Source organism: Pagrus major, chromosome 24 (assembly GCF_040436345.1).
Source record: "Pagrus major chromosome 24, Pma_NU_1.0".
NCBI classification, from domain to species: Eukaryota; Metazoa; Chordata; class Actinopteri; order Spariformes; family Sparidae; genus Pagrus; species Pagrus major.
Window position 1 is genome coordinate 11,840,664 of NC_133238.1, and position 21,535 is coordinate 11,862,198.

Genomic DNA, 21,535 nt, shown 5'->3' on the forward strand with positions numbered 1-21,535 from the left:
TTCCCACATTTTTATGTTTATCTTTGCAAGTACAGAACAGAAGACATTTTTCATTTCTCCGCCAACGAATCCCGCCGGAGTGCTGCTGCTGCTGCTGCTGCTGCTCCCTCGGATGATGATGACGCCCCGGAACAAAGAGTTCACAGATCCAAACGCACACACTCGCACACCTGTGGGCATCAAGAGGCTACAGCAACCTAATTACTGTGATGTTGTTTGCTGCGGATTTGTCCGTACAGCGAGCGCACACATTTCTACACCTAAAGAAATAAACAATCATTATTGGATTTCTTTTGGAGGCATCAAAATGAGAAATGAGTGTGTGTTTGACTGTTTTTATCAGGCCAGGAAAGATTTCCGAGCAGAATTACTGTCTGGTGTGGCCGACAAACACGACAGGAGCAGACTACAACGAACAGTCAGGACTGCAGACAAAATCTCTGGTTCCTGTACCTGATGAGAGATGATCTATATGTATATAGCCTGTGTGTGATGTCTGTATGTGACATGGTGATGTTCAGTATAATCACCAGCTCACTCAGTATCCCCCACAGGCTACATTTTTGGAAATTCAGGGTTGGTCGCTTACTGTAACTCCCTCACTGCACAATAAGTCATGCAATAACGATCTTACAGTTATTAAACTACTAATGAAGCTGCTTTGACGACCACTAAATGTCCCTGTAGAGGACAAACTTGTTTTATTAATGCCAGAGGCAGCATTTCTGCCAAATTTTAATAATGCGCCTGTTTGATATTATGTTTATAAAGTAGGCTTCCGACTGTCTGTTATCACTGATCACCCAGACGGTGAAGGTTAGCATCTGTTATTAACTGTACTGCTCTGAAACCTCTCCCCACCTTAGTTTCTGTCTTGAATTGCTTCAAATTAAAAAAAAAAACCCAAACAAAAACCACAAACACTCCAAATTGAATAACCATGATCTGAAAGGGCTCTTCTCCTTCTCCCTTTGCTGAGAGATCCAGACATGTAATCATGCCATTGTTCAGTTCAAGTGGATCATCACTGAAGACTTAAAGCAACATTCATCTTTCTTTCTTCAAGGTAGTTACATTGTGCTGCTCTAAGTCTTGTTGCTTGTCCTTTGGAGGTTTGAAGTTTCCATGTCACATAATGGACCGTGATTGGCTCTGAAACAAGTTGTGATGTCAAGACGTCCTGCTGGTATATTCACGTGTGGGACAGAGATGTGAGGTGAGAAAATGAATGTAGAAAAAACTGCTTTCTGGTGTCAAACTGCACAGTGAAGCTCCAACACCTGAGTGAGGGAACAACGAGCAGAACACATTTTTTTCAGTTAATACGTTCTCTAATGGGGCTTTTCGCCACGCTGGGCTGATTTGCATTTCCATCACCAGTTTTATGGCACCAAGTTGAGCCAAATGCGCCAAAGATGGACCTTCTCTTGAGCGGGGGCGAAGCGAGCCCACACCACCTCCGAGTGGGCTACTGTGATGTCTTTTGCTGCTTCATGATAAAAGCTTTTAAATAACTGAATAATGGTGGACTTTTATAATGAAAAATACAGGAAATTAAGTTTATTTATAACCGAATTAGCAAAGCTTTGTTAGCGTCTGTTCTTCAAGAGTACAGCCAGGAGGAAGAGTGTTTACAGCCGCTCCTTTGACCACTACTCGAAACAAGTGCTGCATCAGTTATTGAATAATACTGAATGTACAGATGATACATGAAGCTATAAGGCACGCTGAAAACAAAATAAGCTTCTGCACTGTATTTCAACATAAAAATCCACCTGCCTCAGCGTTTCCTCTTGTTAAGACATTATGATGGAGAACGGCCATTCTGCTGCCAATTACACAGATGCTACATTTGATTTAATCACAGGCTGCTCGCCACTTACACACACCAACAACTGCATTGAAAAGAACTGGGCCGTGTTGTTTCCAGAAACAGATTTCAGCGGCACTCAGTGTTTGGCCGTCGCTGGGACCTGCTTCAACCTGAGCGCAGCTGCTGCTGAACGAACGTCAGTCCTAATGAGACGCTTTCATTTCTACCGCTCATGTTTTCCAACAGTCGCGCCGGAGCACCTCGGAGCCTAATCTAGTTTCTCTGGTGAGATTATGTGCATTAAATTGAGCAGAATAAAAACTCTTACATGGTTTTCTCTAACAAATACAATATCAAGTCTTATAAAAGCGCTTTATTTAATCTCAAGTAAATGAAAAGAAGAAAGCACTCAAAAATGTAATATTTGTCCTGCTCTTACAGTACATCTGTTCTCCTTCGTGTTCAAGTAATAGAAAATATAATAGTCTGCAGCCTGCTCGCAGCACTGCCTGAGACAAATAACTGCACATTACACATTAACAGAAGTGACATTCACTTGGGAATGCAAGCAGCCGATATCTTCACACTCTCCCCGATACTTCATGAAGAAATGTTTTATCATTGCACGATACAAAGACCTGTGGATCTATTGTAAGAAAATATGCTTCTGAAAAGAAAATAACACGTCCGCTCATTAATACTCTGTACTAATTCTGCTGCTTCCTGCGGTGACGTTCCAGCCTATTTAAATGAGCCATTACACTGTAAACTCACCATGGTCCTCACGATGACGACAGCTGCCGCGGTGCCAGACACTACATCCAACATTAACACCTTGTTCAGAGAGTACAACAACTGAAAATACATGAGGAACATTCATAATTAGAGCTTGTGATCAACCCAAGAGGCGAACGTCTGTGTTGGCATTTATGTAATCTGCAGTTGAGTAATTGGGGACAGTTTGTGTCTTGTATAAATGAGCATCCTAACTTCCTGTGTTGTATTTTCCTATAAAAAGCATAGTGCTGCTGGCGATGACAACCAACCGGCTGAACATTTTGCACATTTTTGGAAAACACATTTCCAGCGTGTCAATTTTGTGAGTCTGAGCTGAGGAGCTCGCATAAACTGGATGCTGAATACAGAAGAGTCTGCTTTGGCCTTGCACTATCGATACTCCGGGCAAAGCGATCAGTCATAGGTGCTTCGTCGATACGTTCCTTCCGCTCGGTGCTACGTGCTGTACAGTATTTGCCACTGATGGAGAAGCAGGACATTCACTTCCTCCCTGACTTTTTCCGATAGTCCTGCTAACATTTCAGGTGTTTCTTGCTGGTCATGTCGTTCCAGATGCGGTGCATCTCCTCGGGGGAGATCTGGTGCACGGTGACCACCCGGCGGTAGCGACAAAGACTGTAAGCCATCTTCCAGTGGTTGAAGCCGCTGTTCTGGAAGGGGTGGATGCCCAGCTTACGCAGGCACACGCCGACGTACACGTCCTCCAGGTGCAGCAGCCTGGTGTGTAAGGAGGTCTTGTATATGAGCTCGGCCACGTCTGCTGAGAAGATGTAGCCGGTGCCGGAGCAGAAGGGCGGGTACTTGCTCTCTGGGTACAGATCCCTGGGCATGTACCACTTGCTGCGCATGTCTCTGATTGGCCCACCGTTGATGACGTAGCCGGTGAAGTACCTCCTCCTGGGCTTGGTGGTGGGCTTCAGGAGGTTGTAGATGAGGTTCTCCATGTTGACAAAGATGTCACTGTCTGTCTTGAGGACATATTGAGCCTTTGCGCAAAATGTGGCCACCCAGCGCATGCCCATCAGCGTCTTGAGCGTCAGGTTGTGGTAAGAGTCGATAAAATCCTCCACTACGATGTCATGGAAGATCTGACTCTCCTGCTCCACCATCTGGTTGAGGACAGTGTCCGTGCTGCGGCCCAACAAGAAGAGCGTGACCACACGCACATCTGGAAACGTGCTCTCGTCACCCCATGTCTCTCTGATGGCCTGACGGGCGTCGAATTCCTTGTGGGTGGTGCTGATGAGGATGACGAGGAAGGGAGGCTCCGCCTCGCACTTCTTGGCCTCGTTGATGAGGTAGCCGAAGTCGTGCGGGTTGAGCGAGCGTGTGCGGATGTTACTGAAGGTGGAGTTCTTGTTCACCTTGGGTGTTTTGCGTATGGGGATATTCAGCTGGCCCACGTAGGAAGTGGAGGGGCGGGACACACTCAGGTACCACAGAGCGCTGGCCCAGCAAACCACTGTCAGCAAGTATAAGCAGGAGACCTTAGAAGGCATCGCTGGTCACTTGGCTGTCGTTACCAGTGGCAGCAGCATTGGAAACATCAAGGCCACGCCTCCATGAGTTGTCTCAGATCTGGCGGCGCAGCTTGAGGCTGCCTCCGCAACGCAGCTGACATTAATTTCAGATAATGGATGCCTCCACTGCCTACTGTTGGTGTTGTGATTGAAAAGGAGCGCAGCAGAGAGTTCTTATCATGTCCACGGCCTTACTGTGTCCCATCGCAGCTCGCAGGATGCATTCAGCTCTCTGTGACAGCATCTGAAAAACAGATGAGAAAACAGACCGTCAGTGAGGACATGAATCATAACTCCATAATGAAACCGCTGCAGTGAGATAAGCATGTTGACTGGAGGTGTAACTTCTAACATCTTTTATTTTCATGATAAAGCGTGTGACATATTTAACAATACTTTTTATTCCCCATTCATTACAGCCCATAACATCAGTCCACTGCGCCACAGCCAGTTACCCTATCGTTCTATCACTGCGTCTGATAAGAGCTCTGTGGTGTGAAGAAAGTGAATATCCCAGCAAACTCCCTCCATTTATTGGGCCTGCTCCGGCTCAGCTCTGACTACTTTCTGTTTGCAAACGCTGTTTATCTCCCTCTTATCCCCCCTGGACCAGACACAGGCTGGCAAATCAGAGCCACTCCGGCAGTCTGAGAAGAGGAGGAGGAGGAGGAGGAGGAAGAGGAGGAGGAGGGAGAAGGATCAAGGCAGAGAAGGTGAAAGCGAAAACGTTCTCATGGGGAACGATTAATATCCGTTTCCTCTCGTTCTCCCCAGCTGCTCCTTCCCTCCTCATCCTCTCCATACCTCAATGTCAAACTGAACTTGGCATGTGGATTTTACATATTTTACGCTGTAATGAGCTACTCCTTCGTTAGCTGGATAGGCACTACTGTGGAACTACGAGAGCCGCGGCTCTAATTGGACGCACTGACGGACCATCAGGGGATGAATTCAAAATCTAAATATGGGGAAAAACATATAACTACTGCCTGTATTTAAACATCGCTGTGCATTCAGAGGCATTGATGGATGACCGATTCACAGGATGCTTTTGGTGTCTGACAGCCAAACTGAACCTAATCCTTCTTCACAAACAGCCTTTTATTTGCTTCAGACGTAATCTCCTTTGATGTGGCAGCATGTCTGTTCTTCTTCTCAGGAAGTATATTTTTCCCATCATGCATAACTGATCAAAACTGAACAAAAAAAAAAAAAAGAAGTGGTATAGATCCTATTAGAGATACTGAAATGTGCAGGGATGCAGCCTGTGCTCCGTTTTAAAGATAAACCCGGCTCTTCTTTTTTATCACACTCCAGATTTTGTCTTGCGGGGCGCAACGCTTCTTTTCATCAGGACTTTTCTGTTATTTCTCACCCCCTCCCTCCTTATTTCTACTATCTCTTCCCCTCCTCGCCCTCCCTTTCTCTCTGAAGCAGAGTCATCAATCTCATGGTCCAGTAGAATCCATCTAATCATGGCTGCTTTTCCACACCTCCTCCCTCTCAATCACTCTCTCCATCTCTACTTCAGTGGGCGCTTGATCCATCTTTATATGTCTCACTACCTCCCTCGCCGTCTGCCTTCTTTGTCTCACTCTCTATCCTCATGGCTTTTTTATTGTTTTTGTCTGTGCGACTCCTCGTTTCAAGTTTCCCCACACTCCTTTGTTATATCATCCAGAGCTACCTTTACCTGTGTAATTTTTTCTTCCTGATGGGGCGTATGATTCCTCTCTTTACAGCTCGCCTTGAACTTATTGACATCTATCGCATTCAGCCTCCCTTAAGCCACTCAATCTCCTCCACTTCTCCTCCCTCTCACTCCATCAAAACCACTAAATCATCATATTCATCCTTTTTCCTTGACCTGGATTGCTCCTCGCTCTACAGATCGGCTTGTTTTCACCTCTGTCGGGGGTCTATTGGTTTCATAATCCTCCAAAAACGACTGTACGTTCGTTTTGCGCGAGCGCCGATATCCTCATTTGGAGATGCACCTCACGAAATTCCTGACTTCCCCTTGGAGCAAATTGAAAGACGGCTGTATCGTTTCATGCCGTCGTGTCACTTTGAATTACATTAGCACCCAGTAGAGGTCCTCTGCTGAATATATGTTCCACCTCCAACAGAATATCAGGCGATGAGGTCTTAGTTTGTAACTTGTGGTGATGCAGTCAGGAGTAACAGTGTTTATTTGTGGTAAGCACAAACTAATTAAGCACGGCCCAAACAGGCCTCACAGTGTAGTGATTCAACAGTCTAGTGAGAGATTCAAGTACCATTTGTTGCAGATGAAAGACCTGAGATTATTGAAGACAGTGTTAAATTCACCAAAACATATTAAGAATAGATCTATTTCTGTGTTGTTTCCTGAGTATAATTTACCTCATTATTATTGTAAATATTCAAATTCTTAAATATCTATACTAACATATTATGATGATTGACAGCAAGTAATGCCGCACTTTGTGTTTGTTTATGCTCTGTGGTGTCACAAAGAGCTCACACACACAAGAAATAAACTGGCAACCATCTAGAAACAAGACGGAGAAGAGACGTCTATGCTGTAACATTACAGGGTCAGAGGGTTACTATTTGTGTTTTAATGAAGAACTGCTCAAGTATGAGGAGCATACATGTTACCATGGCGACCAAAAGGCCCGCATTTGCATAAATATATACATCGCTTCTGGGTCGCTTATGAGATCGCACATGAGGTCGTTTCCTTGACAGCTCGCAACTGTGAGGATTTAACAGCGGTTCAGCTTTTGAATTGATGTTAAAATCACACATTAACTATCAAGTGTTCAGTCTGCTTCGACTCCGTGATCAAACATGAGAATATTACTGGGAAATAAAACAGGCAGAAATATCTCACTGGTCCCATTTGTTTGATGTGGGGTTGCGACAGTTTGAGATCAATTACAATGGGCATATTTTATTACTTTATTTGATCGAACAGCTGAAGAGTGACAGGAAACGGGATGAGTTAGAAGGAGGATGACATGCAACAAAGGTTGGACTCGAACCTTAGGCTGCTGCAGGAGGACACAGCCTCTGTATATGGGGCACACGCTCTACCAAATGAGCTACTGCCATATTTTCATTTAGCTACTTTTGATGCTGTCCACATTCATTCGGCACCCAAAATGGCTTGAATGCTGTGCCTGAGCCTTAAAACCACACAATTATGGTAGAATTCAATATTGTGACAGCAAATGTACACAGTCATTTTTCATCAATTGTCATACCAGGGTACACCCTGAAAATGAAAATGGCTGCTGCAACTCTAGTTTGAAATGTCTACAACGAAGAAAGGCTTCAATATGACCATATCATGAGGCAAAAATAACATCTGTGCAACATCTGCACTGGCTATTCAATCCCATTTGTTTAAATCCTGGCATATCTGCACCAAACTAGCAGCCCCTGTTCTCACTGCACGGACAACAATAACCTGGTTTACCTTTGATACTGAAGAGAAAAATCACAATCTGGTAACTAATTTGTTTGTTGCATCTTTAGCTGCTTGTGATGTCAATGTACAGTAACGTCTAAGAATAGGATTTAAGTGCCACATCTACATTGCCGGTAGATCACAACAATGACTACCCTGCTGACAAAAGGGCAGCAAATCATGTCAACAAAGGAATAACTGCAAAATACCACATTGCAGTAAAAACAGGCATTAAGGTGTGAAAAGCAAGGAGAAAGAAGAAAAAAAAACATGCGAGCATTATAATTACAGTCATTATTAACATTCATTCACAGGGCTTATTGCTAATGATCTGCTAATCTCAACTGGTTGTCGTGACAGCGCAGTGACAGGAGGAGAGAGACGCAGAGTGTGAGAGACTTAGAAGACAGAAATACAGTCAGTCTGCAGCATTAAGTGCTAAAGAGTTTTGAACGTAACCCCCCACAGGAAGTCAATTTAGCAACCTCATACTGAGCTCTGCTGCACTGGTTGCTGCTCCATTAGGCCTCACGCTGATCCAAGACAGTATGATCACCTTTGTGTGGAGAAGGAGGAGGAGGAGGTGACGGCTCTTAAAGTACTTCTGCACAGTGATCAAACATTCATCCAGTGCTTGAAAGGAGGCTTTTTTTCCCCATTCTACACCTCACTACTACTCTACTGTCAAGTGCTGAGACAACTCATCGATTCATTGACAGAGAATGAATAGAAAATTAAACAGTTATGATAAATGGTTCATCACATCAGTCATTTTTCAAGTCAAATGCTAAAAACTGCGTCTTTTCTTCATTTTATAACATTAGCAAGCTGCTATCTCCCTAGAACAGTGTAAACCGGGATTCATCCCTGAAGAGAGCGCTCCTCCAAAGCGCCAGATGCCATCAAAGGTGAGCATTTGCCCCAAAAAGGTTGGTTGCGACCATGAACTGTAGGCGGGTCAACACCCTGGTGAGGAAGACGAGCACGCACATGAGCTTCCCTGAGACAGAAAGTAAAGGAGCTGGATGTGGAGGTCAGGTTCATTGTATTGCCAAATTCTCAGAAACAACACTGGAGACAGCTTATAGTAGTGAAACAAGCATTCAGTTCAGGAGTAATAGGTCTGGTGGACATTCATGCCGTCAGCATGCCGCCTGCACGCTCCCTGTTGTTGATAATACTGCTCATTTTCAAGTGGCCTTTAATTGTGACCAGTCCAAAGCACACCTGTGCACTAATCATGCTGTTTAATCAGCATCCTGAATTGCCACACCTGTCAGGTGTCTTTTAATTAGATTTCTTGACATTTTGAAAACAATTATAAACAGGAATAAAGGTGCAGGTAAATGTTTTTCTCTATTTAAATCACAGCACACGCAACAAGAAATTGCAATAACCTCGGTTGTTTAATAAACTGTATGAATGTGGAAGAAATGGTTTTGTCTCTGTCGGGTTTGGAGGAAGAAGTGTTTGTTAAAAAATACATTTTTCAATCTGACCTGCTGAATATCAGGCCAACCAATGAAAATGTTAAATCGCACTTGATAGATTTTGTGTGAGCAAAACAGTCGCACCCTGGAGCATTGTTTAATCCATAGTACTCCAGAAATGCTAGATCCTACAATTCCCACAATGCAACTTGCCCCTCATGCCTGCCTTGCAAATGCCAATGTCCTTGAAGCGCTTTACTCCTGTTTGTAATGCAGGTTTTCTGTTAAAAACCTAAAAAAAAGTCTCCAAGCCCAAGCTGTGATAACACTGATGACATCACTATGACATCATCAGGGTTTCGTCAATGAAATAATAATGAGCTGCAGGCCTAGTATTGTCTAAACAGTTTATATTCATTATTCTGTCTAAAAATAATCGATTCTGTACTTTGCTTCAGGAGCTGGAGTTACAGCAGCGCCTACATTATCACACATTAAAGAAATCAATCACAGATTTTACTATTATACAGTATTCCTGCGTAAGGGTCGCAGAAACTTTGAATCATCTGCTCTGTTGTCTTTACAATCATGTGACCTCTACAAGTCAGAGCAAAATGCTGCAAGGCTACAGAGATGTGGGAGTTTCAGTCTCGTTTATTGTTGCACCAGATAATTGATTGCAGTCATTAGTGCAGCCGAGAGTGACCTTGCTCGGGGGGGTGAGGAGGGAGGAGGATGACTGTGCGTGTGTGAGTCAGAGAGGGAAAAAGGCTACACAGATCTGGTTTATTACTCTGTAATGTCTGCTGTCTTTGTTGCATTAGAGGTACATGTATGTGGGAAATGGAGGTAAATAAATCAGGGCCGACATCTAACCTTCACGCTGCCTGCTTCCATATTACAGATTTTTTAATGATTGGCGGAGGAAAACAAGAAGGCAGCCTGCATCTCTTGCGGTTTTCACGACTGCTGATTTAAGCAAAGCTGTCAGAACGTTTTGCGTTTTGGAGGTTCTTTACATTGCAGCGTGATGATAGCATTTGAAAGCGAGGCATGACCTGTAAATACCATTCAACAACAACAACAACAACAACAAAAAGAATCAAGTGGATGATGGAAGCAAAAAATAATGCCTGGTGGAAAACTGGTCCACAGGAACAAATTATATTCATCAAACACACCTGCCACTTAGACTCTCGGGTGTGTGACATTGTCTTGGAGTGGCTGCGTATGCTTTATGATTACAGAGCAAACAACAGCCTCTGCGAAGGGAGAGATGCAGATACTCTTTGCCCTCAGCCACCAAAACAAAAATAGACTTGAAGGCCAATGAGAGCTGCCCATGAATATTTCAAGAATTTTAACTACATTTCGGCTTTTCCTTGTGAGCAATAAATTTAAAGTTATATAAAACACTCGTCAGATGCTGACACGCGCCGCCCAAAGCCCATAACTCAACACCTTATCTCGAGCTCCTGCTGTTGCATGTGTGATAAGCTCAACAGGAGGTTTATAATTGTCAGTCACAAAAAGAGGCAAAAAAAACACAAACTGTCTTCTGTCTGATGTTTGATCCTCTTTTCCTCCAATCTTCTGCCAAGTCTAAAACCCATTATGTCGCCTTCTAAACATTCAAAAGAGGAATTAATGCGTGAGGAATTTAACGGCAATGGCCAAATTGGTTCGTATCCCACCTAATATGACAGAAGCACAATTAAAATGTCAGGGCTGGAAGGCTCCCAGTGTGGTGCTCGCTTTGCTTTTGTTTCCTGGATAATAAAAGACTCAATGATTGTTGTGCAGCGGCACAGCCGGCCGTATAGTCAGTATTACAGGCCACAGGCTGGACACTCTGGGCTTAGTGCAAAGCCTCTGAATGCAAAGCAGCTTAGGAGTGACAGAGGAAATGGGATATCAATAGCGGCCAACAGATTTGGCCGCTGTACAGAAGCCTGATGCTCCGTCCCCACTTCAGTGCAGACTTGAGCCCAAACTGTGCTGGGGCATATCAGTCAGCGGCCAAGCAAATTCTCAGTGTTTTTGTTTTACCGCTCGCCTCAAAGGACACTAGAATGATTGCTGAAAGTTAAAACTTGCTTAAAGTCAACTTGAGAACTTATTGAGCAATTCTTCAATTTCTGGCGAGCTGTGACTCCGACCTATTCGGTGCTTCACGCAGGTTAAAGAAAAGCTGAGAATTATAAGCAAAGGCTACTGTGCTGTGCTGGTGGATGAGTAAGCAGGAGGAAAAGGCATGGGGGTTTGGTGCAGCTGCATTTCACGGTCAATGTTTTGTCTAAAAAAATGAGTAACCAGATGAGCACAGGTGCATTCGATTTGTTTTGCGGTGTCAAGGAGGGCATTGCTGAGGGGATCCGAGGAGCTCCGGCACCCCCAAGCCGGCCAGGCCTGTGCTCTGAATGCTAAGCGCCCTCATAAATTGAAAATGACAACTTGATTCATGCAGGTAATACATTTCACTGTCTGACTGGGTGACATTGGCGTTATATAATATTCAAGCTGGGTGCTGCGTCGAGATGAGCGGGGACGACGCTCCGAGAAGACATTACGTGATAAGAGCCGGTGAGGACATTATATGACAAACAAGGAGACTGGGAGGGTTAAGGTGCTGCTATGTGAGAGTAAGGTGGTAATAACCTTCATAGATCTGGCTATAGAAGTCAGAGTTTTACTGTATTGATGAAATGTATCAGCGGAAGTCACCAGAGAGCACAGCCGCCCGGAGCAAGGAACTGCTCGCTTTTTTAAACTTCTACATTATCCAGGGCGCAGTTTTGCTGAGCACACACTCTCAGCACCTCAGCAGTGGCCTGCCTCACAGTTGTACACTCACACCTAAGAGCTGCTCTGCTGCTCAGTACAAGCACCGTTTTTCCTCTGTCAAGCCTCTACAATGGAACAATTCAGTCACACGAGCCTTGCGTAAGGGAATAGTGACAAAATGTCCTGTGGAAAGTTATGTTATGTTGCAGGATGCGAGCACTCTGTAAACATTCTTCTGTCATGCCTTTCCAACTTGCTTCTTCTGCAAAACAATGACTGAAATACATATGCATCCCCGCATTTAGGCATTTTCCCCAAGGTAAGGAAACATTAAGCCCCTCTTAAAATGAGTGGGTGGATCCATATGTGACTTAACTAAACAGTCAATAATTTGAGCGTGACACACCATGAAAAACATAAACAAACAAACCAAAAAAAAACAGAAAGGCATTTAAATAACATGTGCATAAGCTAAGCTAATAAGCAAATTTCAGTGTAAAAATGGTGAAGGTGTCAATCCAACTACCAAGCCCTCAAACAAACATCATCTGGCTGCTTTGATAAATTAAATCAACCACAAAATGGTGTCAACAAAGCAAGAACAATATTATCATGGTTCAGAAGCTGACATCTTCTCTTGGGGCTGCTGTTCACAGCAAGTCATTTTCCAAATGCAATAAAGCACATCCATCAGCCCCACCGGACTTGATCAACACAAATCAACTAGAGCCGACATGAAATGGTATTAACAGGATAATGAAGTTTAAAGCTGAACAGGCAGCATCACAAGTTAGCCCTGTAAATTGGTAGATGGTTTTATACCACAGAGACAAGAGAGCCAGAAGATCTGTAGAGCTCACTCTCTACTGTTCAGTATTAATTCTCACTTCTAAGACTCGAGTCTTGCTTTCTGTACTCGACAGCAGGATTCAATTTCTTTATCTCAATCCACTTTTGTGATTTAAGGTGATAAGTTCATTGTCAATCTCACAATCCTTCCTTGTAAAGATTTCACGCTCAGTCAGATAATCTGTAAATCAGCCGTCTCAACACTCGAGTCCCACAGATGCAGAGGAACCTTTGTGTAAGGCTGAAAAACAAACCCGAGAGGGCGATCGATACAGCGGCAGCCTGCAGCGGACGTGTAGACACATCATGTAGCGCCGGCTCCTCATACACTTCTCTACCATCTACTGTTCTCATTCAAGCACTTTCCCCCTCATTTTGCCCTTTTGTGTTCAATCCCTTCACTCGAGCATTGACCTTAAACCTATGAAAGTGTCTACAAGCACCTTCATCACTAAAAGCAGTAGCAGCGGTCTCTGATGAGCTTGTAAATTCTCTGCTATTGATCGGGCCTCTCAGGGTGGTTCTCTAATGCTATTTCCTTTTTGTTACAACCGTCAGCAAAGCAATGAATCAGACTTTCATATTATTGTGAGCATAACATCCTGAGGACAATGACTTCCATCAACAGCACCGAATCTAAACACAGGAAGTAAAGAAGAGGTAATAATAACATTACAGAAGCCTGAATTCAAAGAAAGCTGAAAATATTCAAATCTCCACTAACATTATCATTCTGAGTGATCGCATTTCTCCCATCATGCTCCTCTCTCTCCATATGGCAGCAGTTTCTATGGGGACAAAAAACGCCCCGATCCACCAGACACTTGGCGATGTGGATTGCATGCATATAACGTTATTCATATGAAGTGTTTCTCTCCAAAAGTGAGGCAACCAGCAATCGAAAAAAGTGGCACTTCAGATCACGACGGACAGGACAAAAATTTAGATAAGTGATGTTCTGTTCTCTACACAAATGGGTACTCTCAGCACTTAGTTGATAAAATTAGATCACTTTAAAGTACACTGTCCTCTCTGCTTTGAGGATAATGAAGCATGATTTGCAGCTTTTTTTCCTCCCTGTAATGAGCCAAAACTGTATTGTAGTGTTTTGGATTTTTTTTAACAAATTCCAAATCATACCTTCCCTTAGAGGTGTGGAGCCATTCAGTTTTTCTCTGCATAGCAAAATTGTACCAGACATGTTCATCCAGCCTCCATACTGCGTGGAATGATGGCACTTGAGCGATCCACTCCTGATTGCCAGATTGGCGCCACAAGCAGGCCATAGCATGGCCACGTGTCAGCCATGAGCAAACCGAATAATCCAGAACAGAAAGCCAGTTCTGGTTTATTCGGCTCGCTCTTGGCTGACGGCTCAGATCTGGCAAACAGACCGCCCAAGTGCCTTGTGGGCAGCATGTGGGCTAGATGAACATGTCTGGTGTGTGCCAGATCTGGGCTACAACAATTTTGCTATCTTGATTGACAGCGAGGACTATGAACCAGAACAAAAAAATCTCATCCCCCAGGTTGATAGCTATACCTCTTATTTAATTATTAACAAAACATCATCCGAAAACAGCCACGTGAAATAATTCATCCAGTCAGCACAGTCATCTGGTTGGCGACATCACTCTATTGGTTTGTCCACATACTGTAGCACGGATCTGCTAATCAATGAGATCAGGTGAAGTTTGGAACAGACGTACAGTAAAAGGAGATTAAAACACATTTCATTCATGAAGTCAGATTTTTTCTTGTATATGTATAAATATATTTATTTTATTTTTCCTTGTATTCATTCTTTATGGATTTCTATTTTTTTTATTAGATATTGTCTATTGATTGGTTATTTTTTCTGATTATTGTGTGTGTTTTTTGTAGTTATTCTTGTATTTTATGCACACACACAAAACACTAACACCAGAAGTAAAACATGTCTACAGGTCATCAAATACTATAGGCGCACAAGTCTCCCGTGACTTCATGATGTGACGCCCCCTGGCACCTCAGCACCCTGTTCCCAGCAGATCACAGTGAGGCTCTGCAACATTAAACAGCCATATGCTCACCAGAGGGACTGATGCACTTCAGGCATCAATTAGCACCACACACACACACACACACACACACACACAATCTACCAACACAATTTTCAGTGGAAAACCTCCCAAGTCAAGCTCTAATATAAGACAGCTAATTAACTCATGCACTTCTGAACAGACAAATGCATTTCTAAGCACAGACACATTATTCACATTAACTAATTTACTTATGAAAACACCTGGAGGGAGCTGATGGAGACAGAAGACCAGCACCACTCCAAACATATGTGCACTGCTCCACCGTGCTTCACCCTGCTGCAGAGCTCCAGCCTCTATCGAGGGGGCGAAGGAGTTTATCGGGAACACCATCTCAGTGCTGGCAGACGGCTGGAGCGTGGAACAGGCTGAACACATCCCATTATATCGCAGGGCGCAGACAACTGCACCTGTCGAGATAACACGGGGCGATGCTGGGGGGAGAACGCACATGATGCAGAGGCGGACACACTCGCAGCTTTTTTATCTCACATGCTCACGGGCAGATGTCCTCCACTGTCTCTCCAGGTTTAAAGAATAAAATGCAAGGCCGACGTGCACACACAGGTGCTCACACGGACACACACTCACACACACCTGCTTAGTGTCGTCGCTCTGAGCTTTTAGTTGCTATGTTGAACCTGAGAGCTGAGAGGATGCCAGATGAAGGGTCCTGTGGTAATTACCTTGTCCCCTGGCCTGTCCACGCACACACACTGGAACACACACACACACACACACACATATACACAAACCTCCTCACACACACATCTCTGCCACTGCTGATGGCAGCAGAGGCCGAGGACATGCAGCTTCAGCACTCCTTCCGGTAAATAACACTCCTCCTACTGAGGGGCAGTACACCCACACACACACACACACACACCCACACACACACACCCACACATACCCACCCACACACACCCACACATCTACAGTGCAGTATCTCCAGAGCTTCTTCACTCTGTCCAGGTATGACTATCATACGTGCAAACACAGGTAAGAGTTCATGTTGTTTTACGTGTAGACATTTACTTATATGAGTGTGTTTAGTGTGTAAAAATGGACTGATTTAAATGCAGTGCCAATCAAAACTGACACCATACAAAATTTCTTATACTCCCTTATCCCATATGGAAATAAAACTAACATCATGAAAAAATAGCTGAATTCTACACACGATTAGGCACAACAGACGATAGAAAATATGAAAACACTCCCCTGTTCTGTATCTGGTTATGACTCATATTGTTGGAATTTGATTACATTCTATCAAATCTGAATCCTTGTCAAATCCCATATGGCATCTTAATTATGTTCAGTTTTCAGCATTTAAATAGCTCAAGTTATAAACAGCTAAATCCGAGATCTGTAATCAGCCTTATTTGTGCGATAAGAAAGGTTTTAGCTGCAGCCTGATGAATGTTGACAACCTGCAGACACATTTAAGTAGCAGCTGTACACCTGATTTTTTGGTGACCTTGTTGATTCAGAATTTTCAAGTTGATGAGCTTAAAATATTTATGAAACTTTAACTTCTATTCTTCTGAAATTGACAAGACACAGTTCACTCGAGTTTGATTTGATTATGAATTCATTGGCATTTTTCATGCAAAGATGCCAAACATTCTCGAGATCAAGCTTCTCAACTATGAGGGTATAAAAAACTTTTATATGCTGATACTGATATATCTGCGATGAGCCAATATTGGCCAATAATATCAGCCAGACGATTTATTGGTCGGGCTCTAATTGTGACGTTCAGCACCAGTGCATTCTTAAACCTTCTGTTGCTCTTCACTAATAAAGCTAAGAAAACATAAAACGCTTGCCAACAGGGAAAGTTTCCAAAAAGCTTTTCGGCTTTTTAAGTTCGTGTGTCCTCTTTTTAGTTATATATGTGATCTTTTGTTAAGGAGTGATGGACTTGTTGGATTATAATGATTTTGTGGTTGTGAATGTACTCCTCACATCTCCAGAAAATCACGTTGAAGTCTTTTATTTTTCATGACAGACTTGTTAAGTGTATGTGAGTCTTAATATACTCTTGTATTTATCTTTTGGCAGACATAAATTGTGGCTGAAAAACCTTTTGGAGTCGGTCCCGCACATTATCTTGCTCACATAACTGATTGCATCTCCTTTCACATTACTGCCACTGTGAATATAGCCAGACTTGATGTGATTTTCACCTTTCTGTGCAGAGATGAGGGCCTCGTTGGTGTTGGTGACATATATTGTGTGAGACAATGAAAACTAAATGATATACTGCTATTTTGACAACAAACTGCGATTTTCTTGTCATGTTGGCATCTGTTATTACCCTTGACAGACTTGTTAAAATGTATGAATCTAAATATCTTTTAGATTTTGGCAGGCATGAATAGTAGCTGAAAGGTGGGTTATTATATTTTCATTAGAGAATCACTTCTCTTGTTTTCAGTCAATTTCTGCTACTTTAATATAATTTATGTTCCTTATTTAAATGTTTGGCTCATAAATCCTTGGCAACCAGTTGAATTGACTATAAAGTAAACCCTGCTGGTATCAAATATAACAAGTATTTACATTGAAATGGTACATTTGCATAAATGTGAGCTCCACGCAAATGGCAGCCAGTGGATGTCAAGGGAGGCGGATAAAACATTAATGGACATTCTCCTCTCTCCACACAGTGGCACACACATGCACCAACTCCACTATCCTGCAGAAATCACAGCAGGCACTTCAGACTTCATGATGTGTGTGTTTGTTTGTGTGTGTGTGTGTGTGTGTGTGTGTGTGGATGGCGTGATAACCTGCGGTGTGGCTGCCCACAGTTGCCTCGGGGCCCTCGGAGGTGAGGCGGCTATCTCCAGCCAGCATGAGGTCCGGTCAGAAGCCATGCTGCTCAGTATGCCCTCGGTAAATAAATGATTCCCACCTGTCAGACCCGCTAAGCTTCAGCTTCACAGAGGTGAGACGCTGCAGAGAGCATGTCTTTGAGTCAATTTTTCTATTTATGTGCCATATATATGTGTGTGTGTATGTGTGTGTGTGTGAGGAAAGTGTGGAGCGGCGTTTGCCTTCGACCTAAACCCTGATGGAAAATACACACTCTAGTTTTCATTGTTCTGTCAGCCTGTCAGATGCAGTTTAGCTTAAAAAACACACACATACCCTATCAGCATACACACACACACACACACACACTTACACGTAAACAGAGCAGAATGCAATTCTATGAACTTTTTACCTCTGGCAAACACATCAGTATTGGGTGGAAGAGTATTCAAAGGAGTGGTATTAACCTTAAACTTTGCTTTGTTTGTGTCGTAGCAGCCCCGAGGACACACTATGAGATCAGAGGGAATGTGTATGTATGTAATGTGTGTGTGTGCGTGCGTGTGTGTGTGTGTGGGTGTGTGCGTGTGTGGGTAAGTGTGTGAAGTGAGTCAAGGAATGAGGAGGGGAAACACTAGAGCGTGGGCGAGATATGGGCAAGCTGCATATGTTTATTTATGTGCATTTTTTACAATATGTTAGAGCCGTTTACTTAGCTGTGATGCCATGCTGCAGCTATGATGCCACACTGCAGCTGTGATGCCATGCTGCGGCTATGATGCCATGCTGCAGCTACGATACTACACTGCAGCTATGATGCCATGCTGCAGCTACGATGCTACACTGCAGCAATGATGCCATGCTGCAGCTATGATACCATGCTGCAGCAATGATGCCAGGCTGCAGCAATGATGCCAGGCTGCAGCTATGATACCATGCTGCAGCTATGATGCTACACTGCAGCTATGATGCCATACTGCAGCTACGATGCTACACTTCAGCTATGATGCCACACTGCAGCTATGGTGCCACACTGAAGCTAAGATGCCACACTGCAGCTATGATGTCATGCTGCAGATATGATGCCACACTGCAGCTACGATGCCACACTGAAGCTAAGATGCCACACTGCAGCTATCGTGCCACACTGCAGCTACGATGCCACGCTGCACCCTGTGACAGTGTTACCACGGTGACTGTACCATGGAAAGTGGAAGTTCAAATGTGCCTTTTTGAAAGAATGGAAACTGGAAGAATAAATGATATTCATCTCCTCCAGCAGCAGGGAGATGAATATTTAAATCTTCCGAGGACTGGACAAGGTTAACTGGTGTGGATACTAGCTGACTGTACCTCCAGCTGAATGTCTGCATCTCTGAGCGCCACATTAATGAGAGCTATTTAAACATTTTCACCTTCAGGCCGAGCTTTGACAGAGGAGCCATTGTTACAGAGAGGAAGGGAAAGAAAGATAAAGAGAGAAAAGGAGGGAGGAGAGTGAAGAGGTGAATGGGAGACGTGGGCCAGAGTAATGCTTCAACCCCAAACCTCATAAGTATAATTCTAACTGTCCCAGTGCACCGAATGACCATAATATATCTGCAGAGGGTTTAATAGGGTTGTTGATCAATACCAGTGACTCAACGATTATCCTGCCAAGTGCTGAGGCTTCAAGTTTCAAACCTTGTAAATAAAACACCCATTAGATGACTTAACACCACTTTAAAGTGTTTCTCTAATTAGGATTAAGGAGACATGCAGTGAAGAGGTTTAAAGTGAGGCTTTGGGGGAAAGTGAATCTAGGAGGTTAGAGGCAAGCTGCACAGAAATGATTGGGGTGGAGAGGGGGACTGAGTCTTACATTTCATTTGATAAAAAAAAGCATGACCCTCCCTGGCAATAACTCTGAATTATATATCAGTGACAAGCATAATGAAATGGTTTTTAAAAAATCCAGCTGCTTCCTAATTTTAAATAGCTAAATGAACGGTCATTACTGTCACTAAATGAATAAGCGGGTTGTCTTTTGATGGCATCATCTGGTATGAAACTAGCCATTACATTTCGTGAATCCAATGAAAAACAGACTCAATGGGTATCACACAGATACAAATCCTTGGTGTTAACACAGAACAAATATCTGCCTATGAAATACAAGCACGGAATATCTTGGATGTTCAGGACAAATTTAAATTGTTGAGGCTTAAACTACACATACCAAGAATCACAGAAATGATGAAATTTGACTCTGAGGGCCAAACTTCAGAAATCCACAACAGGTATTTGTTAAAAACATCTTAAAAGCATTTGTTAACAGTGATGCTTGAAGTTTATTCCATTTTACATGAAAAAACGTTAAAATGTTATATAATCTGATGAAGTTGAGGTGTATAACCTAAGCTCCATGTGTCTTGGTGACAGTTTGGTTTGGGTGATGTAAGGTGGGAGCTGCTGTGGGCGGACAGAAAGTGAATTGAAATTGAACGAATTAATAACTACAATGATCTGTGGCACATTGGTCGGGTTTGAATTGATTCTGCTGGAAAATAGAGCACACGGCTATCTTTTTAATGTCGCCTACTGTAACTATTCAGTCAGCTGACAGTCACTGTCTTTCTAAATTTCAAATGTTCAGTGTCAACACAATATATTTGGGAAGTAAAGTTTTCAATTTGTTTTTTCTTGTAAAAAATCCAACCAAAAATGAAAGAACCAATATATAAATCCGAGATAAGACACCACACTAACCTTCAGCAAACGAACAAAATAAACAGTCACACAGTCCTTAACAGAAATGTGTGTGTGTCTTTCCGTTAGAGTGTGTCGGTGATGACAGGAAGTGATCCAGCAGCCGTCTCACTGCTTATGACGGCTGTCAGATGGGAGATCCATCTCTGTGATTAGCTGCTGGACCAGCTTTCTTTCCTCTGGGACGGATCGATTTGAGCTGGACGCTGAGATGACGCCTTCCCTCCCCCCCGTCAAAGATGACTGTGCATATGTGTCAGTGTATATAAGTGTGTGTAGTGATATACAATAGGTTCAATTCTAGTATCTTCTTCCTACAATATAAGCTCAGACTGCACTTATTTTGATATTAAGATGTACTAAAATCAAAGCACATTTGAGAACAAATGAACAAAAAATCCTTCACTGACGGAGCCTTCAGTGCATACAAAATGCAGAAAATGAAAAAAGTCTGATCCCCCTGACACCTTCCTCTCATCTGCCAGCCTGCCCTTGACCAACTACAAAATGGCCTCCATCAAAGCAGGAGCATTCAGCTTCTTCAAGAAGTGGCTGGGATTCAGTCTAAAAAAGTGTTTTAAAAAAAAACACCCAGTGGACGTGGCTTCACTGGAGGGGCATCTTGAGATGAAACCAAAGTTACTTCTCACAGCATCTCTGATTAGACCTTCTCTTTCTGTAGTCTATTCAGCACAGCTAATGTCTAATCCTTTCTGATCAATGGGAGAGCACGGCTGGAAACACTACTTGCACTGATTTGACTAAATATCCCAAAAAGAGATAATCAACAACTCATCTCTCAGTTTCTTTATCTGATGTGACTCAGACTCATTCCTAACGCTTGCCGCCTCTCTGTGGGGACTCTGAGCTTCTGATGAGAAACACCAACACCTCTTTCGAACTGAGAGAGTCCCTGCAGTGGCGGCCATCTTGACCTCGACAGGAGTCAGATCTTATGATTTACTCATGAGCCAAAAAGGCGTGATAAGCCTCTAGCTTCAATCCTGTGATACTGTACATCAAGAGAAAAATGGCAAACATCATTAACCCTTTAATGGTCATCTCTACTGTTTGGTAGCACACATAACATGTCATATAAGTGTAGCTACATGCGGCTTGGGAGGCTTTTTTCTCTGACCAACCTTTTTTTTCTTTGGTTGTTGTTTTTGTTAAATACTCAGTGTTCTAGTGCATGTAAGAAAAGAGGATCTTATGGTGGCGTTACACCAACT

At 43.2% G+C, this 21,535-nt stretch overlaps 1 protein-coding gene across 1 annotated transcript in view; it reads right to left on the reverse strand.

The window, feature by feature from the left end:
• Window positions 1-2,171: 2,171 nt before the first annotated feature.
• LOC140992214 (beta-1,3-galactosyltransferase 1-like) overlaps window positions 2,172-21,535 on the reverse strand; it is a 101,070-nt gene continuing 81,706 nt past the window's right edge. The window contains exon 3 of the mRNA XM_073462501.1: window positions 2,172-4,375. Within this exon, the coding sequence (XP_073318602.1) occupies window positions 3,124-4,110 (987 nt within the window). The 5' untranslated portion in view covers window positions 4,111-4,375 and the 3' untranslated portion in view covers window positions 2,172-3,123. The remainder of the gene's footprint in view (window positions 4,376-21,535) is intronic.